Source organism: Phalacrocorax aristotelis, chromosome 4, assembly GCF_949628215.1.
Source record: "Phalacrocorax aristotelis chromosome 4, bGulAri2.1, whole genome shotgun sequence".
Taxonomy (NCBI): domain Eukaryota; kingdom Metazoa; phylum Chordata; class Aves; order Suliformes; family Phalacrocoracidae; genus Phalacrocorax; species Phalacrocorax aristotelis.
The window spans coordinates 3,413,169-3,436,698 of NC_134279.1; the positions used below are offsets into that span (position 1 = coordinate 3,413,169).

The window sequence follows — 23,530 nt, forward strand, 5'->3', positions numbered from 1 at the left end:
TATAGGCATTGTGTTGCTGTGGAGCAAAGCTCTAGCTGTTTGCAGAAACATCTCCATGTTAAATGTATGTAAATATATAAATTGCTTCCATGTGGTGGTATTTTTTAACCAAAATGCATTTGAATAGTGAGGAATGTTCTTATCTCAGTAGGTTTTTGGTGAGTTTAACCAGTTGTTGATTTTCCATCAATGATTTTTCTAGAAAATAAATGACCGATTCTTAATATAGTAACACAGGAGCAGGTTCACTGAACTAATTCAGTGAATTCAGAGTTCACTGTCTCTGAATTAACTCTGAATTTAGTGCATGCTCTGTGCAGTTCCAGTAGAAAACACTTTACCACACTGTTCTGTATGTTTTCTGAATATGTAAAATAAATTTGGGAGTTGCTCAATTTGAATGGTAGGTTGATCTTGGTAGAACTTGCCTGGAATATTAAAAGCTGAAGCAAAATAATAAAAAACCAGATATTGACAAGGCTTAATTTAATCTAAGTGCAGGGAGAGATCTCTGATGGTGAGAATGGTCTGCACTTCTCACTACGTTCAGCTTAAGCTATCTGTAAATTGTTTTGTCTTAAGTTATCACTGAGTTTCCAAATATTTTTTTTCTTGTCTGCAACTGACATCCTGTGCCTGTGTTGCTGCTTTCAGGACCGAATGGATGGACTTGAAGCAAGAATATTTGGCCCTTCAAAAAGCCAGTATGGCCTCCCTAAAGAAAACAATGTCTCAAATCAAACCTGAGACTGTGGGAGAGATGGAAACGGAATCTTGCGCACAGAAAAAGCCTCAGTGTGAAAATGACAAATGTAATCATGTTTGTGATGGTTTTTGTCTTGTTTTCTTCATGATTCTAAGGACACAAACATAAGTGATTTGAGACACTGGTCCTCCAGAAACACTGCCGAATGGTTTTATATTCTATAATGCTGGTGCTTTCTGAAGGCCAAATCCTGGTAAAAGCAAACCTCCCTTTTTTTAAAGTAACGGCTCAACAAGTAATTTCAGCATATTCCAGCTGCACATCTTAAACTTAAGGATATTTCTAGGTAATTGTAATTATAAAAGCCTCAGAGAAGTAAATAAAGAATCAGCTTTTTTGATGATGTAGCACGGGCCTGGTGAGCTTAGGCTTAACTATACCTGCAGTGATTCACAAAACAATTTCTCTAAGTAAGGCCCTGGAAATATCGCTTGCAATTGGGTTTTATCAGCTTTATGGTTAAAAGTAGCTTTGTAATTATGTCCTTTTAATGAAATTTCTACTTTTTTTCATAGATGGAATTGCCCTTTCTTGCTCTGGCTCCTCTGTACTTCACTAACATCAGTGCTGACATTTCAGTGCCTGTCTGCTTAGTTTTAATCGCTCTAGAACTGAGGGTTCAAGTATTAACTGTAATCAATAAAATATAAATTATTCTTAGAAGGAGGCCCTGTAGGCTGCAAAAACTTCTCTAAGACTTTTCTTGAAGCTGTTTTCTTCCTTTTTTTTTTACTGACATTGACTTTACCTTGTGAAGTCTTGATCCTAGATTTAAAAAATAGACTTCACCTGCAGCAGCAGTATTTGATGCCCCTAGTTTTGTTTCTTGCCTACATCACGTTGCTTATGTGCTTTCTAGCATCTTTAGTTTGTAAAGCTAATAAATGCAAAACTTTTTTCTTTTTCTTTCCCTTTTCAAATTGCCCAGCCGCCAGGGAAGATTCTGCCCCTCCTGCCAAGGCTAACACAATGGGGCCCCAGTTTGTGAGTGGAGTAATTGTGAAGATCATTAGCACTGAGCCCCTGCCGGGCAGGAAGCAGATCAAGGTAATGCCTTTGTAACCTCAGGGTAGCTGTTAGCCTTTCCTCTTACACTGCCCCCCAAATGTTTGAATATTGAATACCATTTAAACAAGTCTTACTCATTTTTTTTTTCCTTTTTTCATTTGTTTGGCCAGTAGCTGTGTACAGATTCTTCTCTAGTACCTGTGAATGGCAGATTTTACAACAGCAAAATAGGGTGAAGGGGATGTTTCAAAGCAAAAATTAGCCTTTGGAGTGCTTCAAGCAATGTCGTTTGCAATGAAAATAGTAACAAAAATAAATAATGGTCTAGAGGATGAGTAGTTCTTTCCAGTTTAAAATGAGAAGCTGAAGACAAAGTGGGTGCACTGGTCTGTATTTGTTTGTCGTTGTGCCAGTCACTCTGGCACCATTCAGATCAAGAAATCTGTAATAGCATATTAGGGGTTTTACCCTTAACAGGAATTTGGGGGCAAGAAAATGCTTTCTGCATGAGAGAGCAATTGTCTCTTTTTTTCAGTAAGACATTACGAAAACTCCAGTTCAGTGAGAATGACAGCAGCAGAACTTGTCCAGTAATTTATTTACCCACTTCTTCCTTCCCCCCACCCCCCCATGGCAAGTGTGCTTTTTTATCAATTTTACAACAGTGTTTAGAATAACTTAAATTTTGTTTCACATCATGATACGAAAGTTACAGATATAAAGTTGAATATTTTCTTTTAAGGAAAATAGCAGGTTTAATCTGCATCTTTCTGACATGGAAATATGAAAACTTTTCCAAAGGAAATAACAGGCTTTTTCCAGATACTGGATTTTCCATGAGTGTGACAGAGCACATTTTTCTTTCAAAAATAGCCCTTTTGGATGAAAAACAGCTGGAAAGAATTTGAACAACTGTAACTCATGTTGGACTAAATATTCAGACCACTTAGGACAATGAGAGAATGGTTCAAAATGTGAGTTCTGAGAGTGAGTTACAAACTACCTGTATTTATAACCGAGTCATCCATTTGAAGTCACTGCCTGCTTGTGAGAAGTTTAGTGTGTGTGTAAGTCTAAGCAAGACAAGAGATGTCTCTCTTGCTGAAAACAAACTGATAATAGTGTTTCGACCTCATCAGTCTTATCTGCCTAGGCATATTTGTAGGCAGTTGTCTGAGTGCTGGAGACACTAAGAGAATGTCCTAGTTGTCACTGTAACGTTTGAGGGCCCCTTTGACTGCAATATACACCTAACTGTGTTAAGTTTGTGTCACACCTTAACACATTGTGGTCAGGAGGTGAGCGTACTATTCCTGGTACAGCTGAAAACAAACTTAATTTGGTATTTTCAGGTATTTCCAGTTATAGTTTTAGTTTAATTTTATGGAAGTGTTCCAAGAAAAACGAATGCTTTATGAAAATAAAGGGGGAAAAATAAGATTGGGGTGGCCTTTGCCATTATTAGTTATGGCTTTGGTTCCTATAGTAAGTAGATAGGCAGAATATCTCACAATATTTTAGCAAACATAAACGGCGAGGTTTTTAGGGAGACATAATTGCAGAATGCAACTGTAGTTGGGAGAAGCAATAATCTTCAGGGTGCACCAGCTCATTTTTGGGTCAGCAGTGGAAGCTGCAAGCTGTAGTCAACACTTACTGGATTTTTCTGGCCAAGTATAGCCAGAAAAGTTACCTTTTTTTGAAATTTGCTTTTTATGAGAGGTGTAACTCTGCCAAAACCTCATTTTGTGCTCCTGGGCTGTCCTGGCTACAGCAAACACTGCCACAAAGCAATGCATCTAGGGTTTGTTTCCGTAATAAACTTCCAGAATTGATCTGTACTTCCGATTGTGTGGCAGGCTTAATTACTTCCACGCACTGGAAAGGTCTTTGCAGAGTAGTTTAAATATTATATTGACGTTTCAGTTTTATACTTCGTTGCTTCCATATTTTGCTATAAAGGCGCTTCTCAGAGATCATAACATTTGCCACCTCCAGTAAACCTTTTGGGTCGTTGTAGTTTTCCATGTAAGCATGACTTTGGGATAACAGAATGTAGAGCGGAAAGTAGCTTTGGTTGGCTCTCAAATTATGTCAACGGTATTTAGTTTTAAGGTTGCCCTGGTAGTGGAGGGTTAATAGTAGTGTGTAATTCTTGAATAGAAGCATCTTACTTGAGCTGCCTGCTGTGAACGAAATTGGCTAGGAATGTGTGGTCTAAGTTAATTTCCCTAACAGCAGGTATTACAAGTGAGGTACTTCATCTGAAAGAGCGTGTGTGACTCTTCTTCCTTCAGCCCTTAGTGCAAATATTCAGACAGGGGTCACTCCATAAATATAGGAAGGGTTGGTTTACTGATAGTAATTTTAAAATAATCTGCCATGAATGAGCTTGCTTTTATGTATTTCATGCGTAGAATGAAGTTAGCTATTTTTCTGTTGGACCAGCGTATGGTAATGTTACAGTACACAAATAATTTTTTTTGTCCAAAAAATCCATACAGATACAGTATTGAAATAAACAGATAATTACTTATGCTCCATTAGTAAAATTATGAAAGAAAAAATCTTCATGACTTACCACTTTAAATTTTTCTTTGAGGGCAGGGAAAGAGATAAATAGATGTTGTAGGCTTGTAAATCACAACTCAGTTATAACCTGCTCGGGAAAATAAAGTAATTCAAAACTATTTGACAAGAGATGCATTGATTAAATGAAAAAGTTCAGTTACTGCCTTCTACTTCATGACCTTTCTGAAGATGTCAATGACCTACAAATTGAATGGTCAAAATGTCACTTTTCTTATTTTTTAAGTCTGGTTTATGGTCTGCGTTTTGTCGCATGCTTTGATAGGATGCTTTGGCAGTGCTGGCTGATGTTGCTTATGTTGACATGCTGGAGGGAGACACAGAATGTCATGTCCGTTTTAAAACTCCTGAGGATGCACAGACTGTCATGAAATCATACAAAGAAATACAGATCAAAAACAACTGGAAATTCGAAGTTCTCACTGGTAAGACTTCTTTTTTTAATGTAGTACAGGAGAAGACTTCAGTACTGTGAAAAGGATTGTATCGCATGGTAGCTTTATGGATATATTTAGATATTTTAGTCGGGGGAAGAAACTGCGCTTTTTTAACAGTTAAATTAGTAAAACAGGTTTTATGCCACTCTTCAGAGCAAAACAACGATTTTGCTTGCCTTTATCAACTTAATTCTGTTTTTTTGAGACTGATTTATTTACATCACTTTTAGCGGCAAAGGACTATAGAACATAATTCATGTTTCAGCGTTATGAATATAACATTCTGATGATGCCAAAGAACTTTAAATGAAGACTACCTTGAAAATACTGAACGTTTGTGTGAAATAACTGGACAAGGATCTAACAGCATGGATGTACTTGTGGTGGTTTTAGCACTTGCGTTCTAATTTATCTTTCTTTTTTCAGGAAGTTGAGTAACTTATGCTGGAGTAATTCCTTTCTAAAATTTTATTTACACTAAAATTTTTACTGACTTACTTTGGAACTTCATCCTAATGTGTGTTATTTTTTTCTGAAATTACTTTCCTGTTCAAAATTCATATCTTGTTTTAGATGGGACCAGTCTTCAAAGTGTTGAGAAACCTCCTTATGGAAGTTAGGGGTAGAGGAAGGGGAAAGGAGGGAGGTCTCTCGAACTCTGCTACTGTATCATAAAACTTTTAAATCCTCAACATGCACTAAAAGTCCTAAATATGAAAAAAAAACCCCACAAAACAAAACAGGTAGAACAAGCCACATGAGGTTCCGTCACCTGTGTATTATTTTTACCACACTCCTGCACAGATCCTCACATGCATGCAGGGGTGTAAACCCCGGTAAATGTTAGTTAAGGATTGCAGAAGGAAGAGCTGTAATGGAAGCATTAACCTTCATGATAATTATCAAAGTTAATTGAAGTTTGAGACTCACTGAATGCTGCTAATGTCCTTTGGAGAGAGATCTGTCTCCAGAGTGTTCTGTGTTGCACAGATCGGAAGGAACTTGAAATATGGCATTTTTCAGCTGTGTGCTTTATGTGTATTTGTCTCTGGTTTTGTATCCTTATATAAAGAGTGCAGTAGTAGATTACAAGTAAGTATTACATTGTAGGAGTATTCCATTCATAGTTTTTTTCCTTCAATCTGGCTCATTGAAATGAGAATGGAAAGGCTTCTAAAGAACGCAGAAGTGACTCACAGTAAGGATTTCAGCTTTTCTTCGTGGCATAATGTGAGAGAGAATAAGGAAAGAATCTTTAATGCTGCCTTCTGCAGGGACTAAAGCTTTCCAAGTAATATTTTACTTTTTAGGACTTTGACTAAATGTTTTCAGATTTTCATCTGACAAGATAGTAAACAGCTATGGTAGTGTTTAGATGTCACTGTGATTGAATGTCTAAATAATGTTGTTAAAATGTACGCAAAATTGGTTCTCAGATTTATTAATTCCATAACTTCTGCAGGAATCCTTTGTGAGATCGCTCGGAAACTTTCCTGTAACTGAAGATTTACCATGAGCCCATACAAAATTATATCACAAAATTCCCACCGTGATAGTTACAGCATAAACCAGAGGAAAGAGTGGCAAACTGCTTCTTACTGCAAAACAGCCGCTGAAAAAAGCTGCAAAACTATTTCCTCTCATTGCCCCCCACGTTCAAATATTCCTGGCTGCCCATGAAGACCCCAGAGTTTGCTTCTAACAATGGTTTTGATGAAACAAAGTAACCTCAGTCATTCTTGCAGTAATTTTTTTTCCCTATTTGATAGTTGTTTAAAATTAGTCAGAGGTTGAGTACATTGGTAAATCAAAGGGCTTCCAAGCACTATGGTGAAACTTCAGCAAAAGGAGCTCAGTTTTAGCTAATTACATGTAGAGAGTGGTGTTTGCATGTTTCCTCAGTTGTTCTTGTTTGTAAAACTCCTTGCTCAGGAAGACTTTGTTAGATACCTTGGCGATCCAGTCCTGAAGTTATTAAAAAGCATAGAACCTTGATTCAGGTCCTGGCCAGCTCATACAGAACAGACACCTTGGTGTCAGCTTTGAGCTTTGGAGTTTTTCTTTCCTTTGTTCACCTTGGTGTGCGTTGGTCAGATGGTGCAATGCTTTAGGACTCCTCTGACTATGAAGTGTAAGACTGATGGGGAAATACTTGTTTGGTTTCCCTAACTGGTACTTTCAGATGTGTTTAACTTGGTTAGAAAAGGTCCTTCTCATCTCAGCTGAAATCCCTGCATCCATTTCTATCGAATACTTTTATTCATGTACTGTAATGTTAATTTGTTTTTCAAGGCGATAATGAACAACGTTACTGGCAGAAGATTTTAGTGGACAGACAAGCTAAACTTAACCAGCCTCGGGAAAAGAAGAGGGGTACTGAGAAGGTAATTTGCAAGTACTTCCCCACCCCCCCACCCCCGTACAGCTGTGGTTGAAAATATGACTCTGTTTCCATGTAGGTCTACATTTTTGGGTACTTTAGCATTTGGCTCATTATTTAATCCAGTAAAATCACTTTCTGCTGCCTTCGCAGCAGGGTTTTACAGCCACAAAATAGAGAATATGTGGCTATCTCGGTCCAATTGCCAAATGCGAGGCTTGTCTTTATCAAGTCAGTCAGAGAAAGTCCACGACTAAAGTCATAAGGTTAATTTGTAAGCTGGATTTCCTTTAAAACCCTGTCTGGATGAGATCATTAAAAAGTTAAATAGTCTTCATTTGCTCAAGTGTGATAAAGTTTAGTGCTCTAGTCTTAATTCTCTAGTACGCTAAAATGGTTTTCTTCAGAATGAATCTCACGATTTACACTATTTTTTGTAGCGTACGGTTCTGTGCTATGGCGAACACTGGTGAGTTCCTAGCGCAGTCGAGTCTATGCACCAGTGTGTCTGTGTTCTGATCCAGCCGAATCTGAATGCTGCTGCCAGCGTCTATAGCTGAGCAGCTCCCAGATCAAAACTGCCTCACATCTAGTGAAATTTCCTTCCAGCCTTGACCTTGATGCGCTTGTCAGGCCATGGCGTTGAGGGTATATTGCAGTGAACTTGCAGACTGCAGTCTCCCCTTCTGCCCCAGAAGATCCTTCCAGGCATGAAGGATTCTTGATTAAACCAGTCAGATGATTTACCTGACAAGAGAGGAGCCAAAGAGTATTTCACAGACATTTTATTGCTAGGTTACTTCACAGACATTGCAGATAAGGTCTCTGAGTTGGCTTTAACCTGAATCCTTATGCTGTGGCTTGCAAAACTTCAAAATCATCTGACCTTAATTATTTTCTGGTGACTTTGGAGGCTTTTTGTTTCCTAGACGCTCCAGCGATGCACACAATACCAAAACTTTCCTAGTTGTTCCATATATAATTAAAAAGAAATATTACATTGACCTAAAGGAACAGGAATTGTACAGGTCAAAACCTTATCTTGTACAAGGCATATTTTGCATGTGTTATCTTGTTTGTCTAAATGCTCTTTCAGAGATCCCGTAGACAGATGAATCTCTGGTTCTTTTAAACAAAGGTGTGCATTGAGGATTTCCCCAAATGACTGATTTAATTTTCTTAAAAGCATAAAAATGGCATTTGCTCTAGCCATTATTCTATACTATAAGCAGCAAGGGAATGTGGAAACTGTAGAGCTTTGGAGCCTTCCAGTGAGTGCTGCCAGGGTTTTCTTAAATTTTTGTTAAATGTACTTTTTTCAAATAAAATCTGCCACTGCCACCTTTAACTTCAATTTGGACTGTAGGTGCTCTGCTCTTGAGCTTCTCCATCTTTTGACGATGGGTGTTTGTTGACCAAACTGGTGTAAATTGGCCAGTAATGTACCTCAGCTAGGCTTGCAAATATAAACTGTCTCGGTTCTGCCTAACAATAGCAGCAGCGAGGGTGCAAGCTCCTGCTCCTCCCCCTTACCCATCGCCTTGCAACACTGGGAAGTGTTAACTTCAAAGCTTAGTGAATACTATTTAAATGCTAACACAGTTAAGCAAAACATCAAGAAAAGAATGCCTTGCTGTGGTCAATAACTCTTAACCCTTTGGTTACTTCTTGACAGTCTGAATTCCAGAAATACAGACTGATAAGAAGAAAAACAGTGTTTCTTTCTCTCTTCATTAATATTAATTTTAATCTTTTAGTTGAAAATTCTTCCACAGTACTCACAAGGTGACTTCTTTTGAAGGTCACAATAAAAGGAACCAAAAAAGTAATCTAATGATTCGTAGTTAAACATGCACAACTGAATATACCACTAATGTATCTCCCTTACAAAGATCTGTTCAAGGTCTTAAAATCCCCTACCACATCTCTCTCTGAGGATGAGCATTTGCCTATTAGCTGCATTATACTTCTAATAAAGACGGCATCTTATGCTTCCTTTCACTTAGTGTTTAAATGTAGGCTTGCAAGTTAAATTCATATAAGCTGTATAGCTGCAGTGATGTATTTACAGTAATAATGAACATTATTGCATGGACTGCGTCACACTACGGGCAGCACACAGAGATGCTTTTGAGTGTAAGTTTAGGCAGATTGATGTTCTTCTTTTCCATGTGTTTTAAAAAGGACAGGCTTACTTGGCTTTCCTGCAACGGGTCCTGTGGCATGCCAGGATAAGGGTTAATGATCACTTCAGCAGAGGGTGTCTGGGGTAATGCCTCCCTCCCCCCGAAAAAAAAAAAGGTGGTAGAGATTTTACTTTTTCTGGCATAGTTCTGCTAGAGTTACGAGTTTTCAGGCATCAGTTCTTAGAATAAACCAAATGTCCAAAAGAAACCAGATATCCCATGGTTCCCCAGAACTTACGGCTAGTGCCTAGCCATCCTGTGCAGTTAAAAAGGTGTTCCATGTCAGGCTTTTACCCCAGGGCTGGTCGTTGTCAGCTCTTCCCCCCTCTGCTGCCCTTTGCAAACCCACATACTACTTAGCCTGTTTTTCAGCTGCATAATAGAACAACTGTAGTAATTTAGTGACACACACTAAAAACTTTGTTGCCAGAACTGTTTCTTTAGGGCAGTGCCAGTTTATGCAGACCTAAAGCAATTCACGGTCTGTAGCCTTAAACTCTCTTGACTGATTAAAGCCTTCTGTTCACAAAGCAAAGGCTTGAGTGCCTGCATGGGCACCCTTTTGGGGAGTTGTCTTCTGTGAGGGGGTGCTGCTGAACCTAGTTTACACCTTGTACGCCCGCTTACATAGAAGGAGGAAAGGGGAGAGGTTAAGAGGGTGGGAGTGGTGGTAGAAGTGAAAGGCGTTTGGGGAGGAAGTGAGAATTGGGTGTTTGCAAAGGGCGGAATAATTTGCAGAATATATGGGAGAGGAGGATAGGGGGAATGCCTGGGTACAGCCCACACTATTCCCTTCTGATTATGCCTGGGGCTCGGGGCCTGTCTCGTTGGAAAACTGACTGGTTCCCTCTGTGTGTGGGAGAGGTCCCACTCCAGAGCACAAATAAGTCCCTTTCCCTGGTTCTCTGAAGCTGGTAACTCTGGAAGGGCTGGGTAACTGGAGACATGAACGGTGGCCTGTTCAGACATAGGTGCTGATACTGGATTGAGTAGCTGAAAATGGGAATCCTTGAGGCCGCTTGCAAATTGTCCAGCTCTGAGATGGTGGTGGAAACACTCACTGATATGAACTGGGCGGTTCTCATCTTAAAGCTTTTCTTCCAGTGTTTGTGGTTCTCCATCCCATATGTTGAATGAAAGAGCCACTGTACTCCTCGCTTCTTTTTAGAGCTTAGCACTTCTAATCCATTTTTCAGATACCAGAGAGCAGAAGTAACTCTTAATTAAAACTTCAGATCAATTTGATTTATGGAGAATGGTTGAGAAAGTCATCTGCCAGAACTCATGGTCTGGTGCTGCTGAGAACATGTTAAGGACTGCAGTCACGTTAAATACTGGGAGGCGCAGGAGGACGTACCAGTAAAACTGTGGTACTGTAATTATACGCAGCCCCGCAAACCACACATCCACACGACATCAGCGTCGAGTGTAATTCCTGACTGCCATAATGAGGGCAGCAGCATACCTTGGGCTTCCGTGCTGTGTACGAGATGCAACCTCTGCAGGACACAGTTGTGAGCGCAGTCATGGGGATAAACAGTAAATTTGATTTATTGGTGAGACTTTTCAAATCTAGTAAACTCTGCTGGACTGCCTGGTGAGCGAGTACCCCTTTTACCTCAGCACCAGCTAATATGTTTTAGTAGTCTCCATCAGGTAAATTAATGTGGAATTATGCTGGTGTGTTACAGATGTGCCTAGATTCACAGGAGTTTCTTGCTGTCTCACTTTTGATTCAGATTAGGCAGCCTGTCTTGTTCCTTGCATTTTGTTGGGTTGTGGGTCTGCTCCCCGCCCCCCCATCTTATTCATGTAACACCTCACGAGCTCTTGCTCATGGAATCTTCATAGGGCGTCACGGGAACAAAGCTCCTACCTTGGGTTTTGGGTGTTAGTATGGCTTTGTTGCAGTGCTGTGGTTAAATCTGTGAGTGTTCTAGTGTGGAAGCTTCAAAAACAAGTTTAATGTTGTTCTCAGTGTTTTGTTTTCTGCCTGAAGACGCAGCACACGAGTTGGAAATTAGCAGGTTAGTTCTGTTCCACAAGAGCATTCCTCATACCTCTGTGCTGGGAGCAGCTAACCAGGTACCCTAGTAATCCAGGCAGTCACCCTAAAATGCAACTGAAAACAAACCAACCCCTGGTCAAGACAGGGTTTTGTGTTAGGGATTTCTAGCATCAAATCAATGTTCCTCCCAACAGCACCGTTACTTCTTGAGATTAATTCCCAGCAGGGTTGTGATATGTACTGTGATGTTTTCCCAGCCTGATGGATGGCCCCCGTCTGGATTGCAGTGGTTTTGTTTCTTTGCTAACCGAGTGGAAAATGACACAATATTCCTAAGGCTTTTTTTTTCTTTTTTCTTTTTTTTTTTTATAGTCTGACCTTGGCTTTCTTACATCAGTAACAGCATGAATCCAATAAAAGGGTCGGGTTTTTTTAACTTACTGTATGAGACAGTGTTTGGGTATTTTTGATTTTGTAGTTTTGTTCTCTGCAACTGTGCTGGGAGGAAGGAGGGATGGAATGAAAGATGCTGCGCTGTCCAGAGATTGAAGAGATGCCTTACTATTTTTGATGGTTCTGAGGCAATCCTGAAATAAATTGTATCAGAGCTGCTTTAACTTTTTTTGTTTTGGTCAGATGTACCGGTTAGCTCAGCTGCTCAAAGATGAGCTTTTTCTTTCCAAGTTTGGTAAATCAGCAAATAATACATTCATGATTGTGAGACAAAATCATAACAGTATAATTTTCCTCTAATCTTTTCTACAATATTTTCCCTGTTTGCAGTTGATTGCTAAAGCTGAAAGAATGAGACTTGAAAAGACTCAACAAACAAGTAAACACATTCGCTTCACTGAAGATAACTAACCGAGACTGACTGTGACCTTGAAAGTGAACTAGGTATTTAAAAAACCGAAAACAAACCCCACAACCACCACTGCTTACAGCAACTAAACCATTTTTAAGAAGCCATCAAAACCCGGTCCATTTGATTCATAATTCTGCAGACTGCAAGTATGAAGATTGTTCTGAATCCCATTTTTAAATAGGCTGAATGTTTACTGCTTCTGAGCCTTTAGGTAGAGCTTTCTGAGAAAATGTATTAAGAGATCTTGCTTTGGTTCACTTCTGATTTTGTTTTTGTTTTGTTTTGTTTTCTTTTTGTATGGTGAAGTTTTATACACTAGGTTGTGAAATAAAATGCTTGAGAAATTTTCAGTTGTGCATCTCTGATTCTTCAGTCTGCTTTATGACACTCTAAATAAAACTGGGTTTAATGCCAAGTAAACCTCTCTAGGCCTCTGTTCAGTCCATCAGACTGTTGAAAAATACACTAGAATGACTATAATCTTCCACATATCTTAAAGTGGCTAGGCCTGTCAGAAAATCTGTCACTGCGAAGTCTGGAAGAAAATTTACTTGCCTGAAGTGCACACTAAACTGAATTTAGACTTTTGTTTTTTTTAGAAGAATCTTCGGGGGAAGAAATAAGAAAACCTTTGTTGGTTTCATCTGCTAACTCTAGCTCCAGAAGTAATTCTCACTTACAGATAAGTGTTGAGGTTGTGTAGTTCACAAGTTAAGATGGTGGTCTTAATGTGCTTTAAAGTGTTTCACTGTAGACTGGCAATATTTAATAAACAAAAAACCCGCATAAAATTGGAATAATCTAAAAGGTTGAGGCTATGTATGACTAAGTCTACTGTTAAAGCTCTTCCCATTAATGTAAAGACAAATTCACATGCTTAATTGCGAGATTGTTTTCGTGAATTTTGTTGCAGGGCAAATGAGACACTAACACATTGGTTTGTAACAGTGTGAAGCTTCCTTATAAATAGAAGTTATTCTGAAGCCAAGTTACTTTGAAGCTAAAAAGCACATTCCCAAAATACCATCAAAACTCTCTTGAAGTAAACTGTCAATGACACTCTAGGCATTTTTGTGGCTATAGATTTTGCTGGTGTAAGGTGGGTTAGCACTTTTAAATTCTATGCTGTCAAATTGCTAGAGCAGTGTAGGTATTTTAATGATACTTACTATAATAAAGTAGTTGGTGTATTTTTGCTATTTAAGAAAGGAATCTGCATTATTTCTGCTGATTTTTTGAAAGTAGTGTGGATATAATACCCATGGTAGCTTTGGGGTCAGGGAAAAGAGGAGGCAAAGGAGGAAAAAAAAATAGGAAAATAATATTTTAAAGAGATTATATTAACTGTAATCAGACTGTCCAGGACAAAAACGGTATAGAGAGGCTACATCACAAGTGGCAGCATGTATATGGTGCTCCACAAACACTCCTCCATTCTTACTGTGCTGCTTAACACAGCAGCAATGGGAACTATTTATCTGTGCAGTCCATAGGCTCCGGTACCACCAGCGTAAATCTCCATCCTTCACTCCCCCAAAACCGGGATTAGCATGTGAGCCACCAGCAGACCGCATCCCTCTCCTCCAGCAGGGAGTGGGTGAATGGAGAGGATTACCACAAATCCCTGGAGAGGGTATAGCAGCGATCAAACTAAAGATAGCAGAAATAAAGAAGGGGAAAAGTGCAAGATAAGAGAGAAACTTTCGGGGGTGGAGGGGAAGAGCTTGCTAATGGTTCTTGGAAATTGCGTAAGGGCAATTCCTCCCAGGGGATTGACTGCAGGGGGAGGGTGGGGGAAGGCTGGGTGCTAACCTGTATGCCACGCGCTCCTCGGGTGCGGACTTCAGCAGTATTCAGATGTTTGGTCCAATTGCAGGATTGGGGGTTTTTTTGTTACGTAGTCTTTTGCTCCTCTATTATACTAGGTGGGTAAGATATTTCATGACACAGAGAGAACTGAGATACCTAGCTAGGAAAATAATTGATCAATGAAGGTCTGTAGGCATCCTGCTTGAAAGACACGACTTGGGTCCTGCCCCCCCCTCCCCCCCCATTTCTGTGATGTGAAGGGGGAAAAAAACCCAGCAGCTGCCTCTGGCTAAAACGTTTTGGATTTTTCTGCTGAAATTCATTTAAGTCAAAAATAAACCCAAGTTAATAATAATTCAGATCATAAATGATACAGACTTTTTATGTTTTGTGGTGAGTGGAGCAGGATTGCAAAAGCCTAAGTTTTGGAGTCCTGCTCTTTTATTAATAATTCCTGACGTGAGCACATAGCAAGAGAAGTCACCCTTTTGTTCCTTCCCATGTTTATATAGGTTATTTACAATTAAACACCAGTTTCCTTTTTCTTCCTTTTTCTGACTAGTGCAGAAATCTGCTTCAGCGGAGGTGGTGGTGTTTAGTTTGTTCTGAAGAAGTCGATAGTAGAATTTTTGTCACTTCAGTAGTCGTGTGGAGAAGGTAGTCTACATGCCTTTACCAAAGAAGCTTGGAATCTTAATTATGCCAGAATGGCTTATTTTTTTGTCTTTAAGTACTCATGACAGTTAATATCTGCTGCTGTTAGCCCTCGCCATCAACATATGCTAAGAGGAGGAGTCCATCTGTTGAGTTTTACCTTCCCAAGAGTTGCACTCCTAAAGGTACCTCATATCTGACCTTTCCAGTGGAAGGTGCGTTTAGCAAAGTCCGGCACTTTGGTCTGCGGTGGATTGGTTTGGTGCTTACTGTCAAGTTTTCTGCTCTACTGCTTTTCTCTAGGTTCATCTACTCCTAGGAACTTCCAACACTGACTTTTTTCCTCCCCCCCTCCCCCGAAATACCACATTTTATTTAAAAATTCAGGATGATACTGTGAAATGATAGCAATTCATAACCTTGGAATGCTCATTTGGTTTTGCTGATTTTATTTTTTTCTGTCTCCCTTGGCTGTTGAGTGTTTTGAAAGAACATCATTACGCACAGATCTCCCTGGAGCAAAACCCAGCGTTGATTCTGCCCTTCATGACCCAGCATCAGGGGTTGAATCTGAAATTATTTTTAGCCCTTATATTTTTACCTCTCTTCCACCAGTTGCAGGCTCTGCACGGCAGCAGCAGGCCTGCCACTCCGACCGATGGGAAGCCTTTGGTGCCAGCAGAACATTCTGAATTAGGGTCTTCAATCTGATTGTAGGTTTTGTCATGCATGATCTTGTCCCCCCAAAGGCTTCTTTGATTTCTCCTCTGATTTCTCACATTCAGATACGTGTCATCCCATTTGGTGACTGTCTGCCTCCCGCAAGCTGTGTTTGTGCAGTAAAAATGCTAGAAGATGATGAGTGGTTTTGGTAAAAACTCAAAAGCAGCAGCCTGATACTCCACAATTCTTGGACCTGTGGGCTTTCAGTAGCCAGCGGTCCGTAGTCAGTGCAGTATCCCACTCGTGGTATGATGCTTGTACCCCGTGGCCCTTTCTACCTGTCCCTGCAGCGTAGAAAAAACTTCTTTACTTTTGATTTTGCACCTTGTGTTAATTTGGAAGTCTCTTGTTTGGCTGTCCTCAATCTTGCTGTCACCTGGAGTGAGCAGAAAGTCATGGGGGGGGGAGGGAAAAAAAATCCTAGAGTGAATTTGCACTGAATTACAGCTCCTGCAGGAGTCTCGAGTTATCAGGAGATGCCGAAGTGCTTTTGTCCAGGGCGTTGGTGAGTGCAGTGAGAGAACTTCCTAAACCTTCACCTGCCTCCTCTGTTGACATGCTGTATTCCCAAAGACTATGCCCTTCTCTTTGTTACCTCTAATTCTTTCACTTTTTATACCATCTGACCGAGTCTGATTTAACATCGCCTGTATGTTGTTTTGGGTTGGTTTTTTTTCCCCTAAGGTGTACTGTATATCTTAGTTTAAATCAGACTTCAAGGCAGTCCTTGAAAGCTAGCAGGTAAGTAAATTATCCTTTTTCTAGAGAGGGTCTAAATCAAATTAGAAAATTACGTTCTGATAAATGACAAAGGCACTTGCCTGCCCAGGCCCCCTGGAACATAGGTCAGCGTTGTAATTGCTTACTTACGGTAGCATAGTGTCTAATGATCTCAGACGGGATTAAATCATGGGAATAACGCTGCGTAACGCTGCAAGAAATAATTAGATAAGGTATGCTTGGGTGGCTTTGAAATGTGCCTGAGTGGGGAAATAATGTGGTTACCTTACCTACAAGTGATTAAGTTTCTGTGCATGATGTTGAGGAAGTTGCCCTCTACTAAAAATGGAACATTATTTTTGGCGTTAAATATGGTTTCTTCGGGTCAGTTGTGGCTCCGTAATGGAGGAATATGGCTTGCTTACCTGGTATGCTTTGGGTGTGAACCACCTATATTTGAACCAATGATGTTAAAATGTTATATTCCAAATCCATTTCCTTCTCTTGTAGCAGGTTAGAAGTTTGGTCCTACAAGTATTGAAGAGCATTTATTTTAACTGCCAGTGCACAGCTGTCACGGTTTGGTTTTTCTACCTTTACTTTTTAAATACGCCAGTAGGTGTTTTGTCAGTGTGTTGGAGAAGTAGGTGGGAGAATGTAATTTACAAAGATTAAAAAATGCATTTCTAGCTGTTTTTTCTTGTGTTGTCAAGGTGGGATTGTCCATCTGTCTCTTTGGCAGCACCACTAGCCTAGGAGTCTGTCCCGTCTCCGCTCGTGCCTGCCGCTGAACCCGCAGCTCCTGCTGTGCAGCGCTCCGTGGGAGCCTGCTGTAATACACGCGACTCCAAGGTTCTGGATAAATAACGGTGGGAAAACTTAAGCTTACTTCATGGCTTGAGGAAGACATCACATATTAGTGCACCCTCAGGGCCTGGCTGAAGTACCCATGCTGGGCGTACATTGCCAGGCGTTACCCAGAAGTACTCCCTGCGTAGTGCAGTGCTTGGGCTCTGCAGAAAGCCAGTGTCCATAACGTTGATGTGTTCGGACATCGGTTGAACGTGTAATCAGACCAACCATACAGATCTTCTAATTGCATCCTAATCCTCATAGGCTCGCTCTGTAACAGAGCTATAAGTGACGGAGAACTGCAAAGCTGGGGGTTCTTGGGCTCGCCTTCAAAGCGAGCGGTTGCTGTTTTAGCGGTTAGAATCCTTTGAACTCGGGAGCTGCTGGTGCCGACAGGCCGGGCAATTCTCTGGGCTGCTTGGCAACCCCCAGGTTTTTGTTAGTTTACAAGCAGAGCTGGGTCAGCTCTCGTATTTATGCCTCCGTTTAGCTGGAACCGGTGTTTGCCGGCATACTTAGCATGCAGAGCTGTTATCCGAGTCACACCAACTGCAGCAAAACCAGGAGAAAAGGAAGGCAGGAGAATACGGGAGAGCTTTGCTTGCCGTTGCCAAGGCGACTCGTTTTGAGCTCGATAAACACTTGCTCATCGCTGCTGCGGTTTTATTGCCTTATGGCATTTTGAGTTGAACCAAACAAACACCCGAAGGTGAAAAGAAGTGGGAGGAAGGGCCAAAGCAGCCCTGGCACTTGGAAGCAGAAGACGGCTGCATGGACGGAAGGGCTGCCTGTGTTTCTGCAGCGGGGTTTCTGTTCCCAACCTGCGTGGCAGCACCCTGGCCCTGCGCACCCCTCGGCTGCCAGTAACACCATTCCCAAATGTCCCAGTGTTCAATCCTGATTTAGGCAAAAGGAAGGACCTGGAATTAAGTGAGGAGTAAGATGAGGCTGATGGGAAAAGCCTTCTAGTATGGTGTGATTTTACTTAGGGTTATTTAGCCTGCCCTGTTTCTCTCTCACCTTTTGCAGGGTTGGGGCAGAGCAGGGGCAAGGCTTGCAGCTCCATCAAATTTAGAGGTTGTTATTCTGCTCTTTTTCTAGACCTTTAGGCACAGCCATTTCCATTGAGGGGCCCCTACCCACTAGCTGTCAACTCGCCAAGCCTCTTGTTGTATCTAATCCTTGCTCTGCTGTCTTGGGGAAGGCCAGGGGCAGGGGTGGCAGCCCTGGGGGTGCCCATGGGGCTGGGGGGCTCCTGCCTGGGGCCGGGCTGCAGGACCTCCCGGGCACCCCACGGGGACCCCACGGAGGCTCTGGCCAGCAGAGGGCAAAGCTGCTGCACGCTGTCCTGCGCTGCAGGCACAATGCAAAGCTCAGGGCAGCTTTGCGTCCAGTGTGTTTTGCTACGTGTTACGCACCAGCTGATCGCAACGGTGAAGCTATAGGTGTAATTTTTGGGGTGGAAAAAAACCCCCTGTGTTCCCAGGTACCCAGGGAGCCTGCGAGGTGGGCAGGTTCTGGGATGCAGGGTGCCCAGGCTCCAGCCACGAGCCCTGGCTATCATCTGCTGCCTGTGGCAGACCAGAAAGATGGTTTTCTAGTACCTTCAGGAGAGATTTTCATCAAGCTGTGAAAATATTTCTCTGAGGGTAGCTAAAACTACTTGCATCTGGCTTGAATACCTGCCCTGCCTCAGGTAGCTGAGCTATCCACAGAGAAATCTGGGACCTCTGCTGACTTGTGGTGGGAGCATACATCGTGATACGTGGGACGCAGATTACGCACGTTCTTCCTTGTTGCCAAAAGCGAAAGAGCATAATTAATAGAAAAGTAAGAAGCTCCCTGACTCCTTGTCTCTGCGGAGGGAGAGTGTTCCAGTTCTCCCACCCTCTGAATAATGTATGGAGCGGGCCTGGTTGAATACCTTTTTCCCTTCTTGCTTTATGCAATTTTCTCCTTTGCTTTTCTTCCCACCATGGCTGGTATTTCCGTTTGCTTTCCTTTCTCTTACCTGCTACGTACTGAAATGTGGTTTTGTTATGAAAATTGGGTTTTTGTTACCTAGCGTTTTGCGTAGTATTTGCTTGGCGAGTACTCTGGGTAATACAGCCGCTCCCTCAGATCTTGCCCATCACATTTGGTGCCTCGGTAGATAACTTCTTGCAAGGTTTAGCCTAGAAGACATCTTCCATGTGCACAAATGCAAAGCGTACTTGACCTGTCGGCTCAGCTTAGTCAGACTAATATAATTTAAAATTATATTGGTTCAGAAACGGGCTGTGTTGTGATTCAGTCGGCACGAAGGATGGGCCCTTCCTTCCTCCTCTTTTCCCTGTCAGTGCGGGGTGTTCGTGGGAGCCCGTGTCTCAGTACAGCTCCAGAAGCAAAGGTAGGTCACTGTTAATGAGAAGGCAGAGGCCAGTTCCATCTGCCTCGTTTTATGTCACATTTTGCTTTGTTATTCTCCATGTTGTAACTGTAGACTTGCTTCTAATGCCTTACACTATGGCTTACATCTATCCATTAATCTGGCTAAAGTTTCAGGCATAATGTATCTCTTTCATGCAATGCTGCTTTGATATTATACTTTTTTTTTTTTGTTCTGACATGTAACGCTCTCAAAACTGAAAGCTGAATTTTGAATCCACTGAAATTCCTTGACTTGCGCTAAAACGGAAACGTCCACTGCAAAGCTTATTATTTATGCCACCACGATTCATCCCCATAATTCCCCCCGTCTTCTTCCAGCAATAGCTCTGAGGTGATTTCTGGTCTCGGCTGGATTCACCTCTCACGTCAGATGTGAAAAGGTAGATTAAACTCTGAGCCTAGAGCGATGCAGAGAATATCAAACCACCGCATCTTCTGGATTTTCCACTTGACAGGGTTTGTTTTGCTCCTAGAAGAGCCAGATGATTGAGATGGTTTATGCTTTTTGCTAAGAGCTGGCGTTTGAGATGGTGGCGAGCGTCTTGGGCTGGCAGCTCCAGCCGTGCCCCGATCCCACTCCCTGCCCTGCCTGTGGCCGCCCAGCTGGGCACCCGATGTCTGCGTTTACACCAGAACTGCTCTTGCTCCAAAAAAAACTATGAAAAAAGCACAGTGAGACTCTTGAAAACTTTAAGAGGGAGATAATTTCCCTTTTCCTATCAATTCACGTAATTTTCTTTTCCTGTTCTCCTTGTATGCCCATTCCTTCTCCCTTTGCCACTGGTTTCCTGGATACCAGGATTAAAGGTGAACCCCTTTCCCTCTAACGCTGTCATCGCCTCTTCACCACAAGCATGCCTGAAACCCTACTGCTCTCGGCCTGGTCCATTGCTGCGCTCGTACACTGATGGAAAAACCAGAACAATGCCATTTGAATTGGGTTAAATATTTGAAGTTATTTGGGTGTCGAAACATGCAGCTGTACAGCTGCCTAACTGGGTTTAGACTATATCTATAGATATAATTCTATCGCCATATATATATATATCTCAGTGCAACTAAATATAGAAACAGCTGCAGTGGCAGAATGGGTCATCCGCAGCTTCCAGCAGGGAGAGAAGCAGAGAGCTGGTTTGCAGTTTTTAAGCCTGAGTTTGGCACCATCCTGTTTCAGATGCCCTGATTACAACTCCTGTGCTGTATTTTATATCCCGTTTGTTGTCAAAGTATTTTACCACAGTTGGGGACACATTGCTTGTGGCTGGGTTGGACTTTTTCCTTTAGGGAAACCTGACAACAGAGCCCACTCTTTTTAACTCATGTATTCTTCCTTTGTTGGTCAGGGACTCCACGTTTATTTTATCCTGCATACTCGCCTCTGCGCAAAAGCAACGATTTTAAGGAATGTTCAAGTACACTAAAGCAACCGGTAGCTAGCAGGCATTGAATGGTGCATGCAGAAGAGAGAGCTCTTCCTTAGGGAGCTTCCTGAGGAGTTTGTATTGGAAAGGAGCGCAGGAGCTTTCACAACGGGGAGGTATGGCTTATGCTGAGTGCGGTCTCATCATATATGGAGAGAATAACTTGGCCTTTGGATGTGAGGTGGGGAATTTCTGTGGGGAAATGGAGGTATTCCTGCTGAAGCTAGTGGTAGGCAAGGCGGAGAGAAGGGTGGTGTTTTCTGCAATGTTGGACTGGCAACCCGCGCTGGAAAAAGACATCTTGCCCGCCCCAGGAAAATGTTATTTCTCTCCACTAGTCCGATGTGAAGGCTGCTGGGTGGCAGACAACATGTCCCATTGCATGGGCAGATGTTAATCAAACCATCCCGTGCCAGTTGTTCTGCTATCAGCAATCGCCACTTTTCCAGATCGCGGTGGCTGCCTCATCTGCTGCTTTGCCTCTCTGGAAAAGGCATGGAATAGGCGGGCTGCTGCCACACTGCCTGTGGCCGAATGGAGTTGGAGTCAAAAAAGCCCTCTCAAAAATTAAACTGAGAAGCAGAGAGCTTACACCGAAAAGTCAGAGTACCCAGCTTGAAACATTTTCTAAATAAAATGGCTTTTTTTACCTCACTGCAAGAGGTAGGAAAGCAAATGCTGGTGCTTCTGTTGTGTACAGGTGCAGACCTAAACGTTGCAGGCAGCAGCATTTACGGGTGGAACCTGGCAGTGGCAGGAGCAGGAAGGATGAGGGGATCGGAGCTGCCAGCTGGCTGCGGGCGGGAGGGCGAAAACTGTTCCGGGGATGCCACCAGGATGTCCCAACCCAGGTTCGAAGGGTTAATTTTAAAAACAGTTTTTTCCCCCTCGTGTCTCAGCGCTGTATGCTTTTAGCCGTGATGGGAATTAGAAGTGACAACACACCGTGCGGGAGCTGTTCTCATGGGGTTTGCATCATGCCTAAAGCCGGACGTACCAGAAACCTCCCGAGAGAGGCTGCTCTGCCAGACCCTTGGATGACTCGGCCAACAGCAGCCACAGTTTGGCCAAGCATCTTGGCTCCCAAGTGAAAGCAGCTTTCCATTTTTTTGGCATTCACCTCTCTTAGCATACCTAGATGTTTTCTGAGCCAGATGTGATGGAGAGGGGTGAGCTGGTGTGACAGGCTCCACTTTCTCCCTGGCAGACACAATGCAATCCCTTCCTTCCTCACCACGATCTCCTCGAAGAAGTGCAGGGAAGGTGTGACTCCCGGGGCAGAGCTAGGACAGGCTTTCCTGGTCTCAGCAGCATCCCAGCGCCAAGGGAGACCTATGTGAAGCAGTACCTGGAGAAGAGGGACATGACTCAAAACAGCCCTGCAACACCACACGGTGAGAGAGGGCAACAGGAGGAAAACAGGAGCCGGGCAGGGATGGGGCCCCTGTGCTGGGCACTGGTGAGGCCCCACCTCGAATGCTGGGCTCAGGTTTGGGCCCCTTGGGACAAGAAGGGCCTTGAGGGGCTGGAGCGTGTCCAGAGAAGGGCAATGGAGCTGGGGCAGGGTCTGGAGCACAAGTGTGCTGGGGGGCGGCTGAGGGAGCTGGGGGGGTTCAGCCTGGAGAAGAGGGGGCTGAGGGGAGCCCTTCTCGCTCTCTACAGCTGCCTGAGAGGGGCTGTAGCGAGGTGGGGGTTGGTCTCTTCTCCTAAGTAACAACGGACAGAATGAGAGGGAACGGCCTCAAGCTGTGCCAGGGGAGGTTTAGCTTGGATATTAGGAAAAAATTCTTGACTGAAAGAGTGGTCAGGCGTTGGCACAGGCTGCCCAGAGAGGTGGGGGAGTCACCATCCCTGGGGGTGTTCAAAAACATGTAGATGTGGCACCTCAGGACATGGTTTAGGAGGCCTGGGGTGGGGTTGGGCTGGCGGTTGGATCTTAGAGGTCTCTTCCAACCTTAATGATTCTCTGAACTGGTGGTGATACAAAAAATAGGAATTACACGAACAGAAGAGTAACACCAACAAAGAAGCCCGATAGCTAATACCCAGCAAACATATTCCTAGTGGCGCTGTGCTTCCCTGTGTGTTTCTGATATTCTTTTAGATCTACCCTGCAAAAGAGGTGTGAACATCTTTAAGGAGAGGGAGGTGACCTGGGGTTCACATCTGCGAGGTGCTGAGTGCTGGGAGCTGCCATTGGCCCCTTGCACGAGGCAGGACAGACCCTTCTGCAGGGGGCTGCACGTGCAGCTGCAGGTCATGGAGAAGCTGAATAATATTCTTGGCCTCAGCAAGCTGACTCGGTTTTGTGACTGCAGTATCTCCTGGAAATGTCCCGTATCTGCTGTGGAAAAGGCAAGGAGTAATTTAGTCAGAAAGTATAGAAGTTATTTTTCTGTGACGTTGCTCTGCTGTAGATGCTTACAGAATAACTTGCAGGGATCTCTTGGGCTGAATGGAAATGTCAAATGCATTGCTATGTCCAAATGCAAACAGATATTTCCAAAGTAATATGGCTCTTAAGTAATTCTTGGTGATATAATAGCAATCTAAGAAGCATGCATGAGAAAAATCTAGTGAGACCAAATACTCGTTTCAGTCAAAAATTGAGTTTTTTGGTCTGATTTTAAATGCAGCGATTCACAAAGCCTTTTCATGCAGCGGAAAAGTCTGTTTTGCTGT

General features: G+C 42.7%; 1 protein-coding gene across 2 annotated transcripts in view; it reads left to right on the forward strand.

The window, feature by feature from the left end:
• Positions 1-12,589, forward strand: part of LARP7 (La ribonucleoprotein 7, transcriptional regulator) — a 28,705-nt gene extending 16,116 nt beyond the window's left edge. For both annotated transcript variants that reach the window (XM_075090085.1, XM_075090086.1), the window contains exons 9-13: positions 655-812; positions 1,695-1,813; positions 4,629-4,788; positions 7,093-7,184; positions 12,158-12,589. In XM_075090085.1, coding sequence (XP_074946186.1) covers positions 655-812; positions 1,695-1,813; positions 4,629-4,788; positions 7,093-7,184; positions 12,158-12,238 — 610 coding nt within the window. In that variant the 3' untranslated portion in view covers positions 12,239-12,589. The remainder of the gene's footprint in view (positions 1-654; positions 813-1,694; positions 1,814-4,628; positions 4,789-7,092; positions 7,185-12,157) is intronic.
• Positions 12,590-23,530: the final 10,941 nt, after the last annotated feature.